General features: G+C 40.5%; 1 protein-coding gene across 1 annotated transcript; it reads left to right on the top strand.

Annotated features, from left to right (window-relative positions):
• The first annotated feature begins 12,298 nt into the window (after positions 1-12,298).
• Positions 12,299-16,823, top strand: LOC100490836 (kinesin-like protein KIF13B). Its single transcript, XM_002939855.3, has 2 exons — positions 12,299-14,098; positions 16,553-16,823. The coding sequence occupies exons 1-2, from the start codon at positions 12,306-12,308 to the stop codon at positions 16,821-16,823; spliced, it is 2,064 nt and encodes a 687-aa protein (XP_002939901.2). The 5' UTR covers positions 12,299-12,305.
• The last annotated feature ends 2,184 nt before the right edge of the window (positions 16,824-19,007 follow it).

Genomic DNA, 19,007 nt, shown 5'->3' with positions numbered 1-19,007 from the left:
CAATTCATAAAAATGTAATGTTTTACATTTTCTTTTAATTTAATAAATACAAGGGGTAACTTACACTTTGCCTTGATATACCCATCTTTCCTTCATTTGCAAATTGCATTAAAATGCGAATTGTGCACAAAAATTCATGAATAAGATTGATTAAAAGACTCTGCGAATAAAATGTCAATTATGTTTGCACATTAAATGCCCCAGTCGTATCCAGATTTATAAATATATACATGGGTAGGGCAATAATTGAATCATTGTGCACTGCACAAATTTTATAAATGACCCCCACTGTGTCTTTTGTTTATTTTGTTGCCATTATAAAGGGTTTAAGAGGCGGTTCACCTTTGGATTAATTTAGGATTATGCAGACAGTGATATCCGGAGGCTATTAGAATTGTTTAGCTTTTTATTCAACTGCTGAAATTCCAAATTTAAGAGCTGTTATCCGGCCGCCAGGGTTAAAGTTTTCCTAGCAAGCAGGTAGTGGTTTGAATGAGGAAATGGAATATGAATACATTGGGGTCTAAATTGAAAGTTATGGAATAAAAATTAACAATAACAAAATTGTAGCCTCACAAAGCCATCGTTTATTGGCTACCGCGGTCAGAATTGAGTAATGGCCATGCTATAGGCATACAAGGCTAATGGTTTGGTTAGCAGGAGGGCCTGACACCTGGGCCCACTGGGAGTTTTCCTGGTATCCTGATCAGCCAGTCCGACACTGAGCTCCTATACCATCTCTCCGTGTGTCCTCCCTTTAAGCATCCCCACTGATGCCTCCCAATTCAATAGCAGCATTTCTTGACTTGGGAACACCTTCCAACCAGGTTTGGGTTCTGTGCCTGCTGCAACTCCAGGACCTGTGACCATGCCTGCTACCTGATCTATCCCTGCATCAGAAGCTCCTATACCATCTCTCCGTGTGTCCTCCCTTTAAGCATCCCCACTGATGCCTCCCAATTCAATAGCAGCATTTTTTGGCTTGGGAACACCTTCCAACCAGGTTTGGGTTCTGTGCCTGCTGCAACTCCAGGACCTGTGACCATGCCTGCTACCTGATCTATCCCTGCATCAGAAGCTCCTATACCATCTCTCCGTGTGTCCTCCCTTTAAGCATCCCCACTGATGCCTCCCAATTTAATAGCAGCATTTCTTGGCTTGGGAACACCGTCCAACCACCCTGGTTTGGGTTCTGTGCCTGCTGCAACTCTGAGACCTGTGACAATGCCTTCTACCTAACACACTTCACACTACACCCAGAGCTATCAATTCCCCCCGAGTTTCCCGGGAGTTGCCCAATTTTGCACCCTCTCCCCGGCCTCCTGTCATTATGAGCCCTGCAAACATTTGATCAGAGTTGTGATTAAGAAAAGGTATAAAAGTAGCATTGGCGCCATACCAAGTGCGCAGACATATTGAGAAACTGACGGGGCAGGACTGTAGGCTGTTAACCAAAGAGGGAATTAAAGGAGAAATTATTGCTGTCAATACTAGTACTCAATAATTACTTCTTTCCTGCTCTGCCCTGACTGCTGTATCTGCCAGAATGTTACTCCCTGTCAGCCGAGCAGTCAGGTTGAAAGCAGGGGGTGCTGCACGGAGGGACGTACTGTAGCTTATGAGACTGGATAAATGCCCAGTGACAGTCTCAGAGCGGGGCATTGGGAAGGTGCTGGGAAACTTTTGCAGAGTTATGACCCTTGTAAGCCTGCTGCACCCTGTAGTCCGATTAGGGTTGCCACCTGTCTGGTTTGGACCCGAACAGTTCATTTCGCGAACAAAATTAGCCGATGATATCACTGCGGATCCATGCCTGCCAAAAAAATTCGCTCATCACTATTATTAAGCTTTAAAGTAAATATAAAGCCTTCTGCAGCAAAACATTTCTCTTATAGTGTAGCCATTGTATTTGATTGTGTTCCCTGTATCCTGCCTGCAGCATATCCATTCCTGTAAGTAAGTGGAGTCCGGGAATGTGAAAGTGAAACTAGAATTTCTGTAACTGCAGTTTTTTTTACTGAGGGTGTGGGCTTACAGTATGTGTGCAGCCCAGTTAGTAGGGGCAGTATGACTGGATACTGAATGCTGCAGTACATGGAAATCCTCAACTATGGATAGAGGAACCATAGGGCTCAGCTTATAGGAGCACAGGGACACCGAGACGCAGCATCTGTCATCGGTAAGGATTTCTATATTATATTATATACTACTATATTATATTATATACTACATGGTAAGGGGGAAACTGACAGCTATGATAGATAGATAGATAGATAGATAGATAGATAGATAGATAGATAGATAGATAGATGATAGATAGATGATATATAGATAGATGATAGATAGATGATAGATAGATGATAGATAGATAGATGATAAATAGATAGATTGATAGATAGCTAGACAGATGATAGATAGATGATAGATAGCTAGATGATCGATAGATAGATAGATAGATAGATAGATAGATGATAGATAGATAGATGATAGATAGGATGATAGATAGGATGATAGATAGATAGATGATAAATAGATAGATTGATAGATAGCTAGATAGATGATAGATAGACGATAGATAGATAGCTAGATGATAGAAAGATAGATAGATAGATAGATAGATGATAGATAGACGATAGATAGATAGATGATAGATAGATAGATGATAGATAGATAGATGATAGATAGACGATAGATAGATAGATGATAGATAGATAGATGATAGATAGATAGATAGATGATAGATAGATAGATGATAGATAGACGATAGATAGATAGCTAGATGATAGATAGATAGATGATAGATAGATAGATAGATGATAGATAGCTAGATAGGATAGATGGATAGATAGATAGATAGATGATAGATAGATATGTAACACCTATTTGGCTATAATATGGCCAAACCCAGGCTAGTAGTGTGCTGTAGAGCATGTGTTACATGCGACCTTAATGCACAGGAGTGGACCTCCGCTATATGGGAGCTATGTCAGGGCTAGATGATGTAGTTGAACTACAACTCACACTGGTGTTGTGCAGTATATTATAGTAATAGGACGCCAGAAGCTCTTGAAGAATAACTGGATGGTACTTTATTTGTCCAAGACAAAGGTAATCAGGGTATTTCGATACTCACTTAATAGATGTACACAGTATGCAGTTATACAGATGATGTTAAAGATGAAGTAATAGCAGAAGTATGATGCTCCCCTGTGTGTCCCTTCTCATCAAGAGGATTGGGCAGGTAGAACAACAACAGAGTGATAGGTAGGAAAGCTCACCGGCATAGTCCCATGCTCTTTTGGAGGTTAGGGCAAGGCATATTTGCTAACCTATTTCCCTAGCACTTCTGAGTCCCTAATCTAAGGCCAGTAATGCCTGTTAGGAAGACTACTCCTTTGCTATTATCCTGGATGGAGCAAATGGCTGCTCTTTCTGTATAATTCTGTCTGTACTCACCACTTCTAGAGGGTGCTATGAAATATGCTGCTATACTGTCTTTTCCTCATTCACGGGGCCCTGTCCCCGACTTAATTTGGATGGATAGTGGCTTACTGGGCCGGATCTGAACCCAGGCTCGATGGAGCTCTGCTTCAGGTAGCAGATCAGCAGCCAAAGAGGAAAACACTTCCTTGTGCAAGACACTATATAGTCTGCCAAGGGGAGTGGTTAAAGGGGCTAAACCTGTAAGGGATAGCTTAAGAAACTGTAACCTGAGTATAGAGGGGTCTGCCCTATAACAGTACAGATAAGGAAAAGTAGGGAAGTAAAGCCATAGGGAGCTTAACCCTATGGGTCCCTACAGATAGATAGATAGATATATAGATAGATAGATAGATAGATAGATAGATAGATAGATAGATAGATAGATAGATAGATAGATAGATAGTGTGACAGTAGGTGGGTAAATCCTACAGAAAAAATATATTTCCCTATGTGACTGTGCTGCAGGAGATCAGTGGGCAGTGAAAGGGCAGCCATTCCCTATCAGCCTGCTGTGTCTCACATCTTCGTGCTCCCTCTCTGTTGTCTCTGCCCTCTGTCCTGTGAGTGTAAGAGCTGCGAGTTTAAAGATGTTGTAAACATAATCATATGCTGTTCCACTTCACCTGCTAGCTATAGAAGCTGTCAAAAAATATAATTATAGATGCAGGAAAATTTACCAATGAACATTCTACTGACCAAAAACCTCATTATAAGAGAAGTGACCAATGAGAATGCTGATTCCCAGCACTGTGTCAGGCCCCTTGCTGGTACCTTACATATAGAGATAATGATGTCATTTTCCCGTCATTATATGGCACAGGAATCAGACATGGGGATAAACTATTTCCACTGAAAAGTGACACTTAATATGCCAAATTTGTGCACATATCGCACACCCTTGGGTGATACTCATATCTAAGGGTAACTCCAGCACACTCAGTAAACACCCTTGACTCTGTATATTTGTATCACGGTCAACTCTGGAACCAACATTTGTATCAGTTATTGATGAGCGAATCTGTCCTGTTTTGCTTCGCAATAAAATTTACAAAATTTCAAGAAAATTTGCGAAACGGCGGAAATTGTTGCGCAATTTTTTTTTGTCGCCCGCGTCATTTTTGGTCACCCACTTTGTTTTTTCTGTCGCTCATGGTTTTGTTTTTAACGCGACCGCGCCCAATTTTGACGTGATCGCACCCTTTTTTTACAAGACCACGCCCAAATTTCACAGAAATTTCGCGAAACAATTCGCCAGTGGCGAAATGCGGAAATTCGCTGCAAATCCATGCCTGGCGCAAAAAATTCGCTCATCACTAGTATCAGTCTCTAAGGCAGGTAGTAGGTTGTCTGAATAGAGGTAATATTGCATGTAGAGTAATGGAACTCCCTCCACCTTGATGCCCATGTTCTCAGCCATGCTACACATTCGACATTCATAGGACACAGCCGAACACAAAGGGGCAGATTTTCTAATCCACGAACACTCAGAGCGTATTTTCGCCGACTTTTTCGGACTTTTGTGCAAAAAACCGGAAAGGTTTTCCCGCTGTTTACAATCGTTCGGTACGAAAAATTTTGTGACTTTCAGATTGCCAATACGATATTATCGTGGCTAATACAATTTTTTCGTAAGCATTTTCGTGATGTTTGCGATTTTCAGAAATTATCGTATCCAATCCGAATTTATCCCATTCGGGATTTGAACTCGTGAGTTGATGAATCTGCCCCAAAGTCTTTACTCCTGGAGCAGGGATTTCAACCCATTCATCATCAGGGTGCTGAGCCTCCTGAGGCCGTCTGGACAACCCAACAGCATATCAGTTACTGTGACCTAAACAGTAGCTTAGGCCAAATGTGTAATTAGCTAAGGCAGCTAGCCATCTGTGCCCTGTTGCATCCAGTTTAGCTGTTGTGAAGCACAGTCCCAGATGATTTGTGCACACTTAGATTGTAAGCTCTATGGGGCAGGGACCTCCTTCCTACTGTGTCTCATACCACATGGCACTTATATATATATATATATATATATATATATATTTATTGTATTTATTATAACACTTGCCCTCCCTGTGTGTAATTGTGTATATTGTAAGATTGTACAGCGCTGCGTACCCTTGTGGCGCTTTATAAATAAAGTTATACATACATACATTGGGGCCCTTATTGAGTCTCTAACTCATTGGCCAATATGCTGTTCTTTTAATTTGCCAGTAAGCAGTATAACTCTGACAACGTAGTGAGGAAACACTTTCCTTCTAGGTGAGGAATCACTTGGCAGGGAGTATGGTTCAGCAACAGATGGGTTAACTCCTATGGGTTAATGGTACACAGTTCCCCAATAGTGTTGTGTGGTGTTGGTAGGTTACTCAATCTGTGCTCTGAAACACTTGTAAAGTCGTAAAACCAGCCCAAAACTAGCCAAAAGCCACTTTGAAAGTAGCCCAAAAATTGCCCAATATGCGCAATGAAAAAAAATCTAAAAAAATAAAAGTATATATGGGAAAACCTGCATTTTTAAAGCGTATAATCACTACCCAAGCCCTGTGCCCCCTCTCCAGTTACTGGGATGGCTGATAATTCCCTCTGTGCCCAGTCCTGCTGGGAAGTCACTACAGAAATGGATTCGGAATGTTGCATTAACCCCAGATATGATATACATATGGGTGCGTTTAACTACAACTCCCAGCTGCACCAAGTGATCCTGAGAGTTACACCTTAATGATCAACTGCTGCCCCCACATCCCAGTAGAAAGTAACATTACAATCACATTCTTTATAGAGCAGGGAGATGGTTGTAGGGCAGACAGGCTGAGCCTGAAGGAGCAAGGAAAAAAGGAATACAAAATGGAGCCTCTGTCTATCCAATTGCATGCTGGGTATTGTAGTTTTATATTAATCCTAGCTGTAGGCTAATTGTTGGAAACAAACTACATTACCCAGCATGCAGTGGGACAGGCACACTAGGGAGAAAAACTTTGGCTAGTTCCCAAACTACAAACCCGCCAACCTGGCAACCCAGCTCTTGTCACACACTTCTCTCCCCTTTTTATAGCTGTCCTTACAAACATTTTGTGCCTTTCCTTCTCATTGGCGAGTTGAAAAGCCCCCAGCAAGGTCCTCAACTCTGATGCATGCTGGGAAATGTAGTCTTGTTAACTGTCCCTATAAGGAGAGGCAGGTTTGCTGTGGGTAAGTTGCTGTTCATGTTTCTTGCTTTAAATTAGGGGTGTTACACACAAAGCACAGAAAGAAATTGCCAGAGTTCAGTTTACCGTATTTTTCGCCGTATAAGACGCTCCGGAATATAAGACGCACCCAATTTTAAAGGAGGAAAATCTAGAAAAAAAAGATTCTGAACCAAATCAATTGAGTAACCTGAAGCTCTTGAATCACCATCTATATTTCCCCCAAAATAAATCAGTTCTAAATCACCAACAACTTAAGATCGTACACTAAACTCCTCTCCCAATGCAGTCCCCATGCTCCTCACATACAATGCGTGTAAACTATATACTACTACTATATACTCACATATAGGTGCCACAAAAAGTTCCCCGTGCTCCTTATTTTCCCCTAAGCGCGAAGCCGTTCGCCCGTCCGTCTACGGGGGGTGTGTGTTCTTGGGTGCTGCAGTATATAGTATAGTATATAGTTGCAAGCGCGCCGGACTGACAGGCGTCTACAGTCCCCGGAGCGTGCTGCCGTATTGACTCACATATAGGTGCCCTGTTCCCCGTGCTCCTCATATTCCCCAGAGCGAAGCCGTGCGCACGTGCACCCGCCGGCGGGATATACTCGAGTATACAGTATATATATATATATATATATATATATAAGTCCACACGACAGCACCACACTCCGAAAGTTGCTACAATGAAGCTGCCCCTGTGCACGGAATACCAAATAGATAGCAAATCAAACACAACCAGCACCAAGGGTTTTGTGGTTCAAACAAATATTAGTGTATTATAATTGCATCCCCTTTTGGGACCTTTTTCAAGGGACCGAAACGTCGGTTGTACATGCAATTATAATACACTTATATTTGTTTGAACCACAAGACCCTTGGTGCTGGTTGTGTTTGATTTGGTATATATATATATATATATATATACGGTATTAGTCGTATAAGACGCACCAACTTTTCCCCCCCAGTTTTGGGGAAGAAAAAGTGTATCTTATACGGCGAAAAATACGGTAACCCACGCTGTAGTGTTGAGCAGCTGCTAGAAGCACCCTTGTGTCAGCGCTTGGTCTAACCCACATTCTGAAGTTGACCAGCTGCTAGAAAAAAAGCCATTATTTATACACAAAAAGAAAGAAAGTTTGCCAGTGCTCAGTTTGCCTTTAAAAATCATTTTTACACAAAATGAGGTGTTAGTACCACACTTTGACCAAACTATGTAAGCTCACGTGCCACGTCAAGGCCCCTCATCGAGTCCTACACTGTCTATTAACATTCTATTGGAGGAATGTAATTAAAGTCTTAAAAAGAAAAATGCACACAAATGTAGCCCACTTTTGTGACAGTGCTGCTACCTGCTGATACAGGAGCCCTGAGTCCCCGCTTACTATGGGGGGCAGGTACAATATCACTGAAGGTGTGCCTCCACCCAGGGTAGGTATAGGTCAAACTATAACTCCCCTTCCTGGGAAACTCTATGAGGTCCTCCTTGGACAGGGCCTCCCTGCAACTCCCGGTACCTTGCCCCTCCCTTGGGGTAGCTGCTTACCAGGCAGTTAAAGATACTCTGGGTATGACTGAGCCAAGACACTGGTAATGATGCTGAACCAGATGAACTCGCTTTATTTGAGAGCGGGCAGGACTTCCAGGGTACAGTACATGAACAGTTACGGTGACACTTCTCCTTTAACTACTCTCTTAGAGAACCTCTCTCAAAGGGCTACCCACAGTACTCCTGCCAAGTGATCTGATCTAGGAGCTCCCCCGGTACTCTCGCCAGAAGACCCTCTCTTAGGGCTCTCCCCGGTACTCACGCCTAAGTACCCTTGATTAGGAATCTCATGATACTGTCACCTAACTAGCCATTCACTACATGCCCTGAACTCCATCAGTCATGAGTGCTGGGGGGTCTTAACGCCTCTTGCTCCTGGTGGGGCGATCTCTGCCCGTCTATATATCCTGCCTGTCACTCCTAGAGCGACCTATAACCATACTCTCCTAACTAGAGCACCAGCCTGTAGTAAACCTCTTTACAGAGGGGGTTTCCAGGCTGGAAAAACCTGCTGAACATGGGAGCCTTCCCTTTTTATATCCCAACACACCACCCAGTGGTTGCTGCCTGAACTGCAGGAAAACTCCCTTTTAGCACATAAACATCTAGGACCACCTTTAGGTGTCCAATTTCATGAGGCCACCCTTTAGTGCCTGTCTAAACGGGAACCCACCTAAGGGGCCCAAATCTGGGGATCCCTACACAAATAAGAATAAAAAGTCACATTTCACAATGTTAGACTGTTATTGCATTGTAAACAGGGTCAGACTGGGGGGGGCAGGGTGCCCCTGCCCGGCCGTGTCCCCCGCACCCCCTAACCTAACCCTGCTGAGCCTCCCTTACTCCCCACAAGAGCCCCCGCTGAGCCTCCCAAACCACCCACAGGGTCCCCCACCCAACATCCTCCCCCGAGCATGAATACGTTTAACACATCAGGGGAGGAACGGTCGGCTGAGGGAGCGCCGGCAAGGGTCGGGTCTAGGCCGCTGGGGCCCACATGGTTTTTTCCCATTGTCCCGGCGGCCCAGTCCGACTCTGATTGTAAATTTGAATTGTGAACTTTTTAAAGCATGCTTGAAGGTGGCGTAATCTTAACATTTTCATTAAATGGGACCTTTCACCCTAACAAATAATTCCAAATCCTTTTTATCATGTTAGTTGAGCAAAATAAATTACTTACTTTTGAATGTGTATGGGTGTTTTATTAAAAAATGAATTAGGGTTTAATTTGAAAAAGACTTTTATTATACAGCTTTTAATGTGTTTGTGACAGGTCCCTTTTAAGAAGTTTTATTACATACACTGCGCACTGTCACAACCCATAAAATTCACAAACTTCTTTCCACCGGCGAAAGTGGTCGCTAGACAGTTTCCGCATTCGCAAAGCCTATATAAAATTCGCACAAAGGCAAATTTGTTCACACACAGGCATACATTTTCGCATTGAGAATAATTAACCCATTACCAACGTTTGTCACATTCCCCCCTACGTCTGTAGTGCAATTAAAATCAGGCCCCCCAGGAAATTTTGTGCACAAAGTTGAAAACAAGTGATAGATGATAAGCACACAGATGGGCCACTTTGCTAGTGCAAAGTATCTTGTTGAAAACAGTTTCAATATGACTGTTAGGAGCTTGATTGAAGAGTATGTAGAGGTAGACCTCAAAACACAGAAAACAGGATCAGAAGTTGCTCAGTGTCTCACCAGAAAGCAACGATCACTTTGCAATGAAAGTAGGTCTTTGGCGTCCTTTTAAATGCAATGCACATGGGTAGAGCATCAAAACATGCGTTTATGTGTCACATCACCGCGACTATTTGCACACATGCCAAATGTCAGAACGTGTATGGGCATGCGTATCATTGCTGCAAGTATTCGACAGACTGGATGTGCCATCTTGTTGAAGGGCAGGGATGTGCTGGGTAAAGGTGGCCATACACATAAAGATCCGGTCGCCAAGCGAGCGGATATCGGGGGAATTTAGGCTAATTCGGTCGTTTGGCCTGGAATAGGTGCTGTGGGTTCAGAGACCGCATCAATGAGCCAATGCGGTCCCCGATCCAACTGAATTTTTTAAACTGCTCAATCGATTTGAGGCCAGATATCGGTCGGGCAGGCCAGTCGTTGTTTCCCCTACACGGGCCGATAAGCTGCCGAATCAGTCTAAGGGACCCATAGCGGCAACTACAATCGGCCCGTGTATGGCCACCTTAAGACCCTTACAATGACACTGAAGTTCTTTCGTTTTAGAGAAGCTGCAATCAACAAAGTCACCACTAGTTGTCCTTGGTAAGCTTAGTCTTTCCTCGCACAATGTAAAGTTCTGGGTGTGAGTTGTATTTACACAGTGAATAAGCTGATTGGAAATGTATATGATTTCCATAAATATGAGATTGAGCTTCTATGGTAATAAAGAATTAGTACAGACATGTCCATTCCTCTGGGTTTTCTGGGAGATACCCGGTTACAGAGCCCTCCCCTCCCCACACTGCCTTCATAATAGGCCATTCCCTTGTTTTTTCAAAATTTCCCTTTTGAAAACCAAGTGCGCATGTGCAGTCAGAAGTTAGCAATGCAATAGAGTGCTGGTTGTACATTGTATATGCACTGTGATGTCATTAGTGATGTGTCAATTAGGCACGCCCCTCATTCTAATTAGACCAAACCCTCTTTACATCCGCTGCATATTTGTATCTGTTCTAGTCACTGAGAATCCCTTCATGCCTCACAGACTACATACAGAGGAAACCTAGCTAACATACACATATATTATATGAATATGGGAGGAAATGAATGCTATTTTTAATTTAATTAAATAAGTCAACATTTTGAAAATGATTTCCTTTATCTCTGAAATAATAAATTTTGACCTTGTACTTGATCCTACCAAAAATATAATTAATCATTACTGGAAGCAAAACAATCCTATTGGGTTTATTTAATGTTAAAATTATTTTTAGCAGACTCAAGGTATGGTGATCCAAATTACAGAAACACCCTTATCTGGAAAACCTTAGGTCCTGAGTATTCTGGATACCAGGTCCCATAATTTTAGGACCTTTGTCACATACATCCCTCTTTCTTAGCTGATCCCTCATTGAATGTTGAAGCTGAAGTATTATTAGAAGATTTATTTTTATATTGGTGATGTATAATATTTACTAGATTTGTTCATCTTGTTGGAGTGTGCATCTATTATATATAGTAGCTTCTAACCATGAGCAAAAAAATTTATTGAGCCTAAATAATGAATAGAAACACACCAATACCCAGAAGGGGTAAATCCAGAATCCAGTAAAGGTATAGTCTCATCAGCAGGTGTAATAACTTATTGTACTGGATCTTTCCATGGATACATGGATCCCTTTCCACTTTGGACCTTTCATCCGATGGGTGTCACTTGGTGATTACTACCCCCTCAAAAACCACGGGTGACTTATCTCCCCGATATGCCATCCCACTGGCAAGAATGTAAATCGCCGGTGGGATGGCAAATGTGTTGCTTCAGTTTCCCAAAGTCGGCCGAAGTTTCGCGCATATGCCATCCCATGGCACTTTATATTCTTGCCAGTGGGGTGGCATTTTCGAGAGATTAGTCGCATGTGGTAGTGAAGATTTATCGTGGGCGTCTAATCTCCCGTGTGCCACTGCCCTTACACGGCAAATTGGCTCCTTACAAACAGTACAACCGGCATTTTAAAATTAGGGTAGGGTAGGACCATGGAGATAATTGTGAACCAGCTAGAGATATTAGTGTTTGGGTGTATGTTAGTTGTACAGAAAGTCAATGGGGTGGGTAATTTGGTGCTGTGGTCACTTCTGTATACACAGTTAAGATTCTATAACTAGAAGAAGGTAGCATAAAATAGGAAAAGTAGCTTTTCAAAAGACTCAACATGGTCAACTTTGACATTTCACATCAAGCTTTTCTAATTAGTTTATTCTTAATAAGAAGTTATTCTGGTTTTTTTTACAGCTCAAAGAAATAGAAGGCATTAAATGAAACTCTGGAATAAATTAAAACCTGGAATAACCTCTAGGCAAAAAAATTTCAGGATATAAGCACAGAACAAAATTGTCAGAAATGAGCAACGTGAGAGTGGCTGTTAGGGTTCGGCCAATGAACCAAAGAGAGAAGGAGAAACACTCAGTTTGTGTTATTTCTATGAGTCAAAATAAGACAATTCTGCAGAGCAAGGCTGTCAGTCCAGGTGAAGTACAAAAAGCACCTAAAGAATTCACCTTTGATCATTGCTTCTGGTCGGCAGATGATTCAGACCCTGATACTTATGCAGGGCAGGAAGAAGTGTTTAAAACACTTGAGGAAGGAACTATAGAGAATATTTACCAAGGATACAATGTTTGCATTTTTGCCTATGGACAAACAGGTTCAGGAAAAACATATTCCATGATGGGAACTGATGATGAACCAGGTTTGATCCCAAGATTCTGCCGTGCCTTACTGAACAGAAAATCTGAAGGCACCGTAAGAGTTGAACTTTCTTATATGGAAATATACAATGAAAAGGTGAGGGATCTGTTAGATCTGAAAAAGAGCAAAAAAGAACTCAGTGTTCGGGAACATAATATTCTTGGACCATATGTAGAAGGATTGTCCCAGCATGCTGTTAGCACATGGGAGGATATCAAACTACTGCTTTTAGCTGGAAATAAATGCAGGACCACAGCTGCAACTAAAATGAATGAAGAAAGTAGCCGTTCACATGCCATCTTTACTCTCACTATAACTCAGATGTTTCCCAACCACGAGTCTGGTACCTCAAAAGAACTTCATAGCAAATTCAATCTGGTGGATCTGGCAGGTAGTGAGAAAGCATCTAAAACAGGGGCTCAAGGGAAACAATTGGTAGAAAGTGGCAACATTAATAAATCTCTTACATCCTTAGGCAGGATTATATCATCTTTGACTGAATGTAAGGGCAGTTATGTGAGCTATAGAGAGTCTGTGCTCACGTGGCTTCTGAAAAACAGCCTGGGAGGAAACAGCAAAACAGTCATGTTGGCCACCATTAGTCCTGCTGAAGATAATTATGGGGAGACCCATTCTACTTTGGTATATGCAGAAAGAACAAGACAAATAGTCAATCAAGCTAAGGTGAATGAGGATACCAAGTGCAAAGCTGTTGCTACATTACAAGAAGAGGTGCAAAAGTTAAAGGAACAACTCAAGCATGCTAAAAGTCAGCAATCTCCGGAGCTACAATCAAAACTAAAAGAATCAGAGAATCTTCTAAAACAACTCAACTTAAGCTGGGAAGAAAAGCTGAAGAAAACAGAAGAAAATGCCAAAGTGATGCAAAAGTATTTGGAAAGCATGGGCATTTCAGTAGATGCTTCTGGTATAAAGTGTGCCAAAGAGCAATGTTGTCTTGTAAACTTAAATCCTGACCCAGAATCCAATGATTACCTATTATATTATTTAACAGAACATAATAAAATAGGTGCAGGTTCTTCACAAGATTTCCAGTTAACTGGGCCGGGAATAGAGGAAGAGCACTGTGTGATTACCATGACTCCTGATGGAGATGTGTTTCTTGTTCCAAACACCAAAGCTGAGACAAAAGTAAATGGCGCTCTGGTTCAGGAGAGGATTCGGTTATATCATGAAGATAAAATAAACTTAGGACTTAATTACTCGTTTATTCTAAACCAGAGCAAAAAAAGGCAGCCAAACTCCCTAAGTGAAAATAAGCATGAAGTAGAAATGAATGAGATGTCTTCTGATCATAAAAATAAGGATGAAAGTAACCCCAAGCAAAATCCATATTACCTGCTAAGTGGAAGTCAAGATGATGACACTGAACTTACAAAGACTCATATAAATCCAAAAAAAGAGGAAATTTCTACTGAATCACGGTAAGGCTTTCTTGGGTTATACTACATTGTGCCGTATATATTCATATTCAGTATCCATGCTCTAGTGCTACATTATTGTCAGTACACAGTCTATATAGCTGCTCAGCAAGGATTTTAGTAAAAATGTAACTATTTATTAAGACAACATTAAGTTTGGATCTAGAACTGTTTTCAAGGTGGTCTCAAAAATGTTCTAGATCTGTAGAAGGAAATAAAAAATTACTGGGCATTGCCAATTAGTCAGGCACATCCTAGTGACTTTTGATTATGTCCTATCACCATTAGGGTTGCCACCTGGCCAGTATGTTACCGGCCTGCCCTGTAAAAACAATGCTTGATCCCAATGTTATCAATAGGGCAAAAAATATAGGAAGGCCCGAATTTTTTTTTTTTCAGAAAAAGTGGCAACCCTAATCACCATCTTGCACCAGACTCCCAGGCATCCCCTGCTCCAGTTCAGACTTTGGGTATTTACAGTATAGATTTCTTTACTACATATGCCCCATCTCTGAACTCATGCAGGGGACAGCTAGGAGCCTAGGGCAAGATGGCAGTTTTCTCTGCACAAATATACAGGCAAATAATAAACAATATGTAAAAGCAGACGCAATAACCTTTGGAGGAACACTTAGAATGCTACCAGCACTAGATGTGTTTTTAAAATTCTTATAATTATTATTATTAGTAGTAGTAGTACATTCCTTTTATATTGGGAACACAGCCTGCAAATAGTTTTCATTTCTTGGTTCCACATAAAATTGAATCAAAATACCAAAAAAAAATACATTCTGTCTGTGACAACTATGTAATGTGTGTGTCTGACCTTTTGTTGTTAAAATAACATTTCATAACACAATACTAAGGGTTCAGGCCAAATGCCCTTGGAATACACCAAGATGTTTGGAAAGGTGTACTTGTTTCATATTTGTTGCTCTTCAGCAAAACACACTAAAGGTCCCCATACACGGGCCGATTCTAGCTGCCGATATGGGTCCCTTAGACAGATTCGGCAGCTAATCGGCCCGTGTATGGGCACTACCGACGGGCTTGCCCGACTGAGATCTGGCCTGAAATCAGCCAGATCTTGATCGGGCAGGTTAGAAAATCAAGTCGGATCGGGACTGCATCGGCTTGTTGATGTGGTCCCCGGACCGACTTTGCCTATGCCTGTCGTTGTAATTCGATCGTTTGGCCCCAGGGCCAAACGATCGAATTAGCTTGGATTCTCCCGATATCGCCCACCCGTAGGTAAGGGGCCAAACGGGGGCCAAACGATCGAATTAGCTTGGATTCTCCCGATATCGCCCACCCGTAGGTAAGGGGTATTGGGAGAATATCTGCTCACTTGGATCTGCCAGTGTATGGCCAGCTTAAGGGGTATATTTATCATGCTGTGTAAAAATTGGAGTGATGCATTACTGGTCATATTGCCGAGGGCAACCAATCAACAATTCGATTTCAACAGTTAGAACACCAAAGCAAAGCATCTGATTGGCTGCTATGAGCAACATTACTGGTAATGTTTCACTCCACTTTTTACACAGCATGATAAATATACTCCTTAGATGCAGATTTAACTAAAACTAAAAATCAAATAGACTTGTTTCCACGAATGTCTGACTTTTACTAAAAAAGTCTGAACTAAAGTCCATGTGGTAAAAAGTCACAAAACTTTTTCTAATCGTATCACAGAAACCTCGACTGTCACAAAATTGTCACAAAAACCAGCCTCAAAAATCCAAAACCTTTCGAAGCAAAAGAAGGATCTTCCAGGGAAGGGATATCTGCCATTGACTTCTACATGATCTCGTCAAGTTTTAGCTGACGAATAGTCAGATTCAGATTTGTAGCTTTAAAAATTTGCAACTTGTTTTTTTTTTGCAAAAAAATGGCCCCCATGGTATCAATTGATTATAATGTAAGATAAAGAAAATAAAGGTTTGATATAGACTTTATAGAATCATAATGCACAACATGGTTCACCATTTATTTCAATGTAAAAGTTATTTGATTAGTTGCGCCATATGATTTGATAAATATTTCTCTGTGTGCGCATAATGAAAATGTATTTAACATTTTGGAGCTCAGTTAGATTTATTAAATGGACACAGACAATGCTTGTTCTATGCAAAAACAATTTTCACCAAGCACAAGTTTCCCATAAACACTCAAAATATTTTTTTTTCTGCATTAAATACATTTTTCTGGTGCCTTTTCACCATAACTGCGTTTGGGCAAATATTTTCAAACAATATCTAGCAAATAGCTAAAAAACATGCATCAAATTAAATTGAGTTTTATAAATCCTAACAACATTCCCCATGCAGACCAAATGGCAATTTTATTCGAATTTAGAGGCACTTTTACATTTGGGTTTTCATAGAGTGGTTGGAAGTTGGAATTAATATAGCCCTGATTTTTTTTTTTACCTTAACCCTAATGTTTATATTTCAGATCACATGATTCTTTTTCCACATCGTCCATTGAAAAGGTTCTTGCCATACCACAAGAGTCATTACTAGAACTTCAGCAGAACTTTACAAACTTGGTGAAGAAGCTACAATCGAAACAGCTTATAACCCAGCAGGATAGCGCTGGTCTTGAAAACACTGAAGACATGGTTTTGAAATCTAAAACCTTACTCACCCTAATCGCTGAGAAAGGGGAGAATGCCTGCACCCAATTTCTGGATCTGCTTGGAAAAGGTATGAGTATCATAAATTGAAACTTTTTTATTTTAGTTAGATGTCCCTATGGCCAGCCACCCCATGCTAAGTGACGTACAGCCCCAGCATTGTTAAACTTATACTACAGGTATAGGACCCGTTATTTGGAACCCTATTTTCCAGAAAGCTCCCATTTACAGGAAGGCCATCTTCCATATACTCCATTATAATCAAATAATTATTTCTTTTTTAAATAATATTCCCCGTAATAATAAAACAGTACTTGTACTTGATCCCCAATAAGATATAATTACCCCTTATTGGGGGCAGAACAGCCCTATTGGGTTTATTTAATGGTTAAATGATTCCCTTTTCTCTGTAATAATAAAACAGTACCTGAACTTGATCCCAACTAAGATATAATTACCCCTTATTGGGGGCAGAACAATCCTATTGGGTTTATTTAATGGTTAAATTATTCCCTTTACTCTTTAATAATAAAACAGTACCTGTACTTGATCCCAACTAAGATATAATTACCCCTTATTGGGGGCAGAACAGCCCTATTGGGTTTATTTCATGGTTAAATGATTCCCTTTTCTCTGTAATAATAAAACAGTACCTGTACTTGATCCCAACTAAGATATAATTACCCCTTATTGGGGCAGAACAGCCCTATTGGGTTTATTTCATGGTTAAATGATTCCCTTTTCTCTGTAATAATAAAACAGTACCTGTACTTGATCCCAACTAAGATATAATTACCCCTTATTGGGGGCAGAACAATCCTATTGGGTTTATTTAATGGTTAAATGATTCCCTTTTCTCTGTAATAATAAAACAGTACCTGTACTTGATCCCAACTAAGATATAATTACCCCTTATTGGGGGCAGAACAGCCCTATTGGGTTTATTTAATGGTTAAATGATTCTCTTTTCTCTGTAATAATAAAACAGTACCTGTACTTGATCCCAACTAAGATATAATTACCCCTTATTGGGGGCAGAACAGCCCTATTGGGTTTATTTCATGGTTAAATTATTCCCTCTACTCTGTAATAATAAAACAGTACCTGTACTATATATATATATATAATTATTTTCTTGTGAATAAACCTCTTTGTTGAACACTTTATTCAATAAATTTTAAATAGTGGATACAAACCAAATGGATATAGCCATTAATAAAATATTCCCAGCACTTTCTGGTAAAAGAGTAGCCCTGAAATAATAAACTTGGCATGTTGTGTAACTGTAATGTGTTAATAAATTGGGAAAATAAATAAATAAGTTAATAGAAGTGATGAGCAAATTTTTTTGCGAAACTTCTGTGAAAATTCGCCACAGAAAAATTTGGTGTGCGAAAATTTTTCTGTTGCACATCAAATTGGACATCAAATTGGATGTCAAAAAGGGCATGGGTGTGGTCACGTAAAAAAAAGTGTGGGCGACAAAAAAAAGATGCGGGCGACAAAAAAAAATTGTGCGACAAATACGTTTCGCAAATTTTCTTGCTATTTCGCAACTTTTATGGCGAATTGAAACGGGACAGATTTGCTCATCACTAGTAACTAGTTCCTATGAAACCAGACAAATGTGCCTGGGGGTGGACTGCAGTTCCACTCAATTAGTCACTGTTAGGTTACAGATTATTTTTTGTAACTGAATTTTCTCTGATATCTGCGTTAAAGCAGTGTTTGCTTGTTTATGATGTTACTAATCACCATATGTTGGAATAAGGGAATAAGAGTTAAACAAATGTATTGATGTGGTTGAATGAAGTTCCCACAAAAACACTAATGACCAGTAAATGTAAGGTTCACTTAACAATGACTGGGGAAAATGTATCTACCTTCGAATATCCATGCTTAGGCAACTAACGGAAAACAAAATGTTCCTGATCTCACTTTGCAAAAGAATACTTTCATGAGAATTCTGCCATCTTTGCTTGTACATGTATTTCTGATCTTAGTTTGTGCAGGTGGAACCAGACGTTTGAAACATATTTATTTGACTTTGATCTCAGGATGATCAAGAGGCTATAACTTGTGATTATCTAATTTATTTATTCAGCTCTTGTGATGCTTAATAAAACATGTAGGTCAATCAGATGAAGCTGTACAGACTGTTTTAACCTAATGAAAGTCTCAGGATGTGACTGAAATATTAAAATATATATAAATATAAAATAAATTCTGTATGTATATGAACATGAATACATGGTGTATTGGCAAATCGGCACG

The sequence above is a fragment of the Xenopus tropicalis genome, chromosome 9 (genome assembly GCF_000004195.4).
Source record: "Xenopus tropicalis strain Nigerian chromosome 9, UCB_Xtro_10.0, whole genome shotgun sequence".
NCBI classification, from domain to species: domain Eukaryota; kingdom Metazoa; phylum Chordata; class Amphibia; order Anura; family Pipidae; genus Xenopus; species Xenopus tropicalis.
Note: the sequence above shows the minus strand (reverse complement) of the source record. Positions and strands in the feature narration are given on the sequence as shown.

Excerpts from the sequence above, each read along its gene's own strand:
- LOC100490836 (XM_002939855.3), top strand. The coding sequence starts at position 12,306 with ATGAGCAACGTGAGAGTGGCTGTTAGGGTTCGGCCAATGAACCAAAGA. Across the intron at positions 14,099-16,552 it reads GAAATTTCTACTGAATCACG|ATCACATGATTCTTTTTCCA; the intron begins GTAAGGCTTTCT and ends TTTATATTTCAG.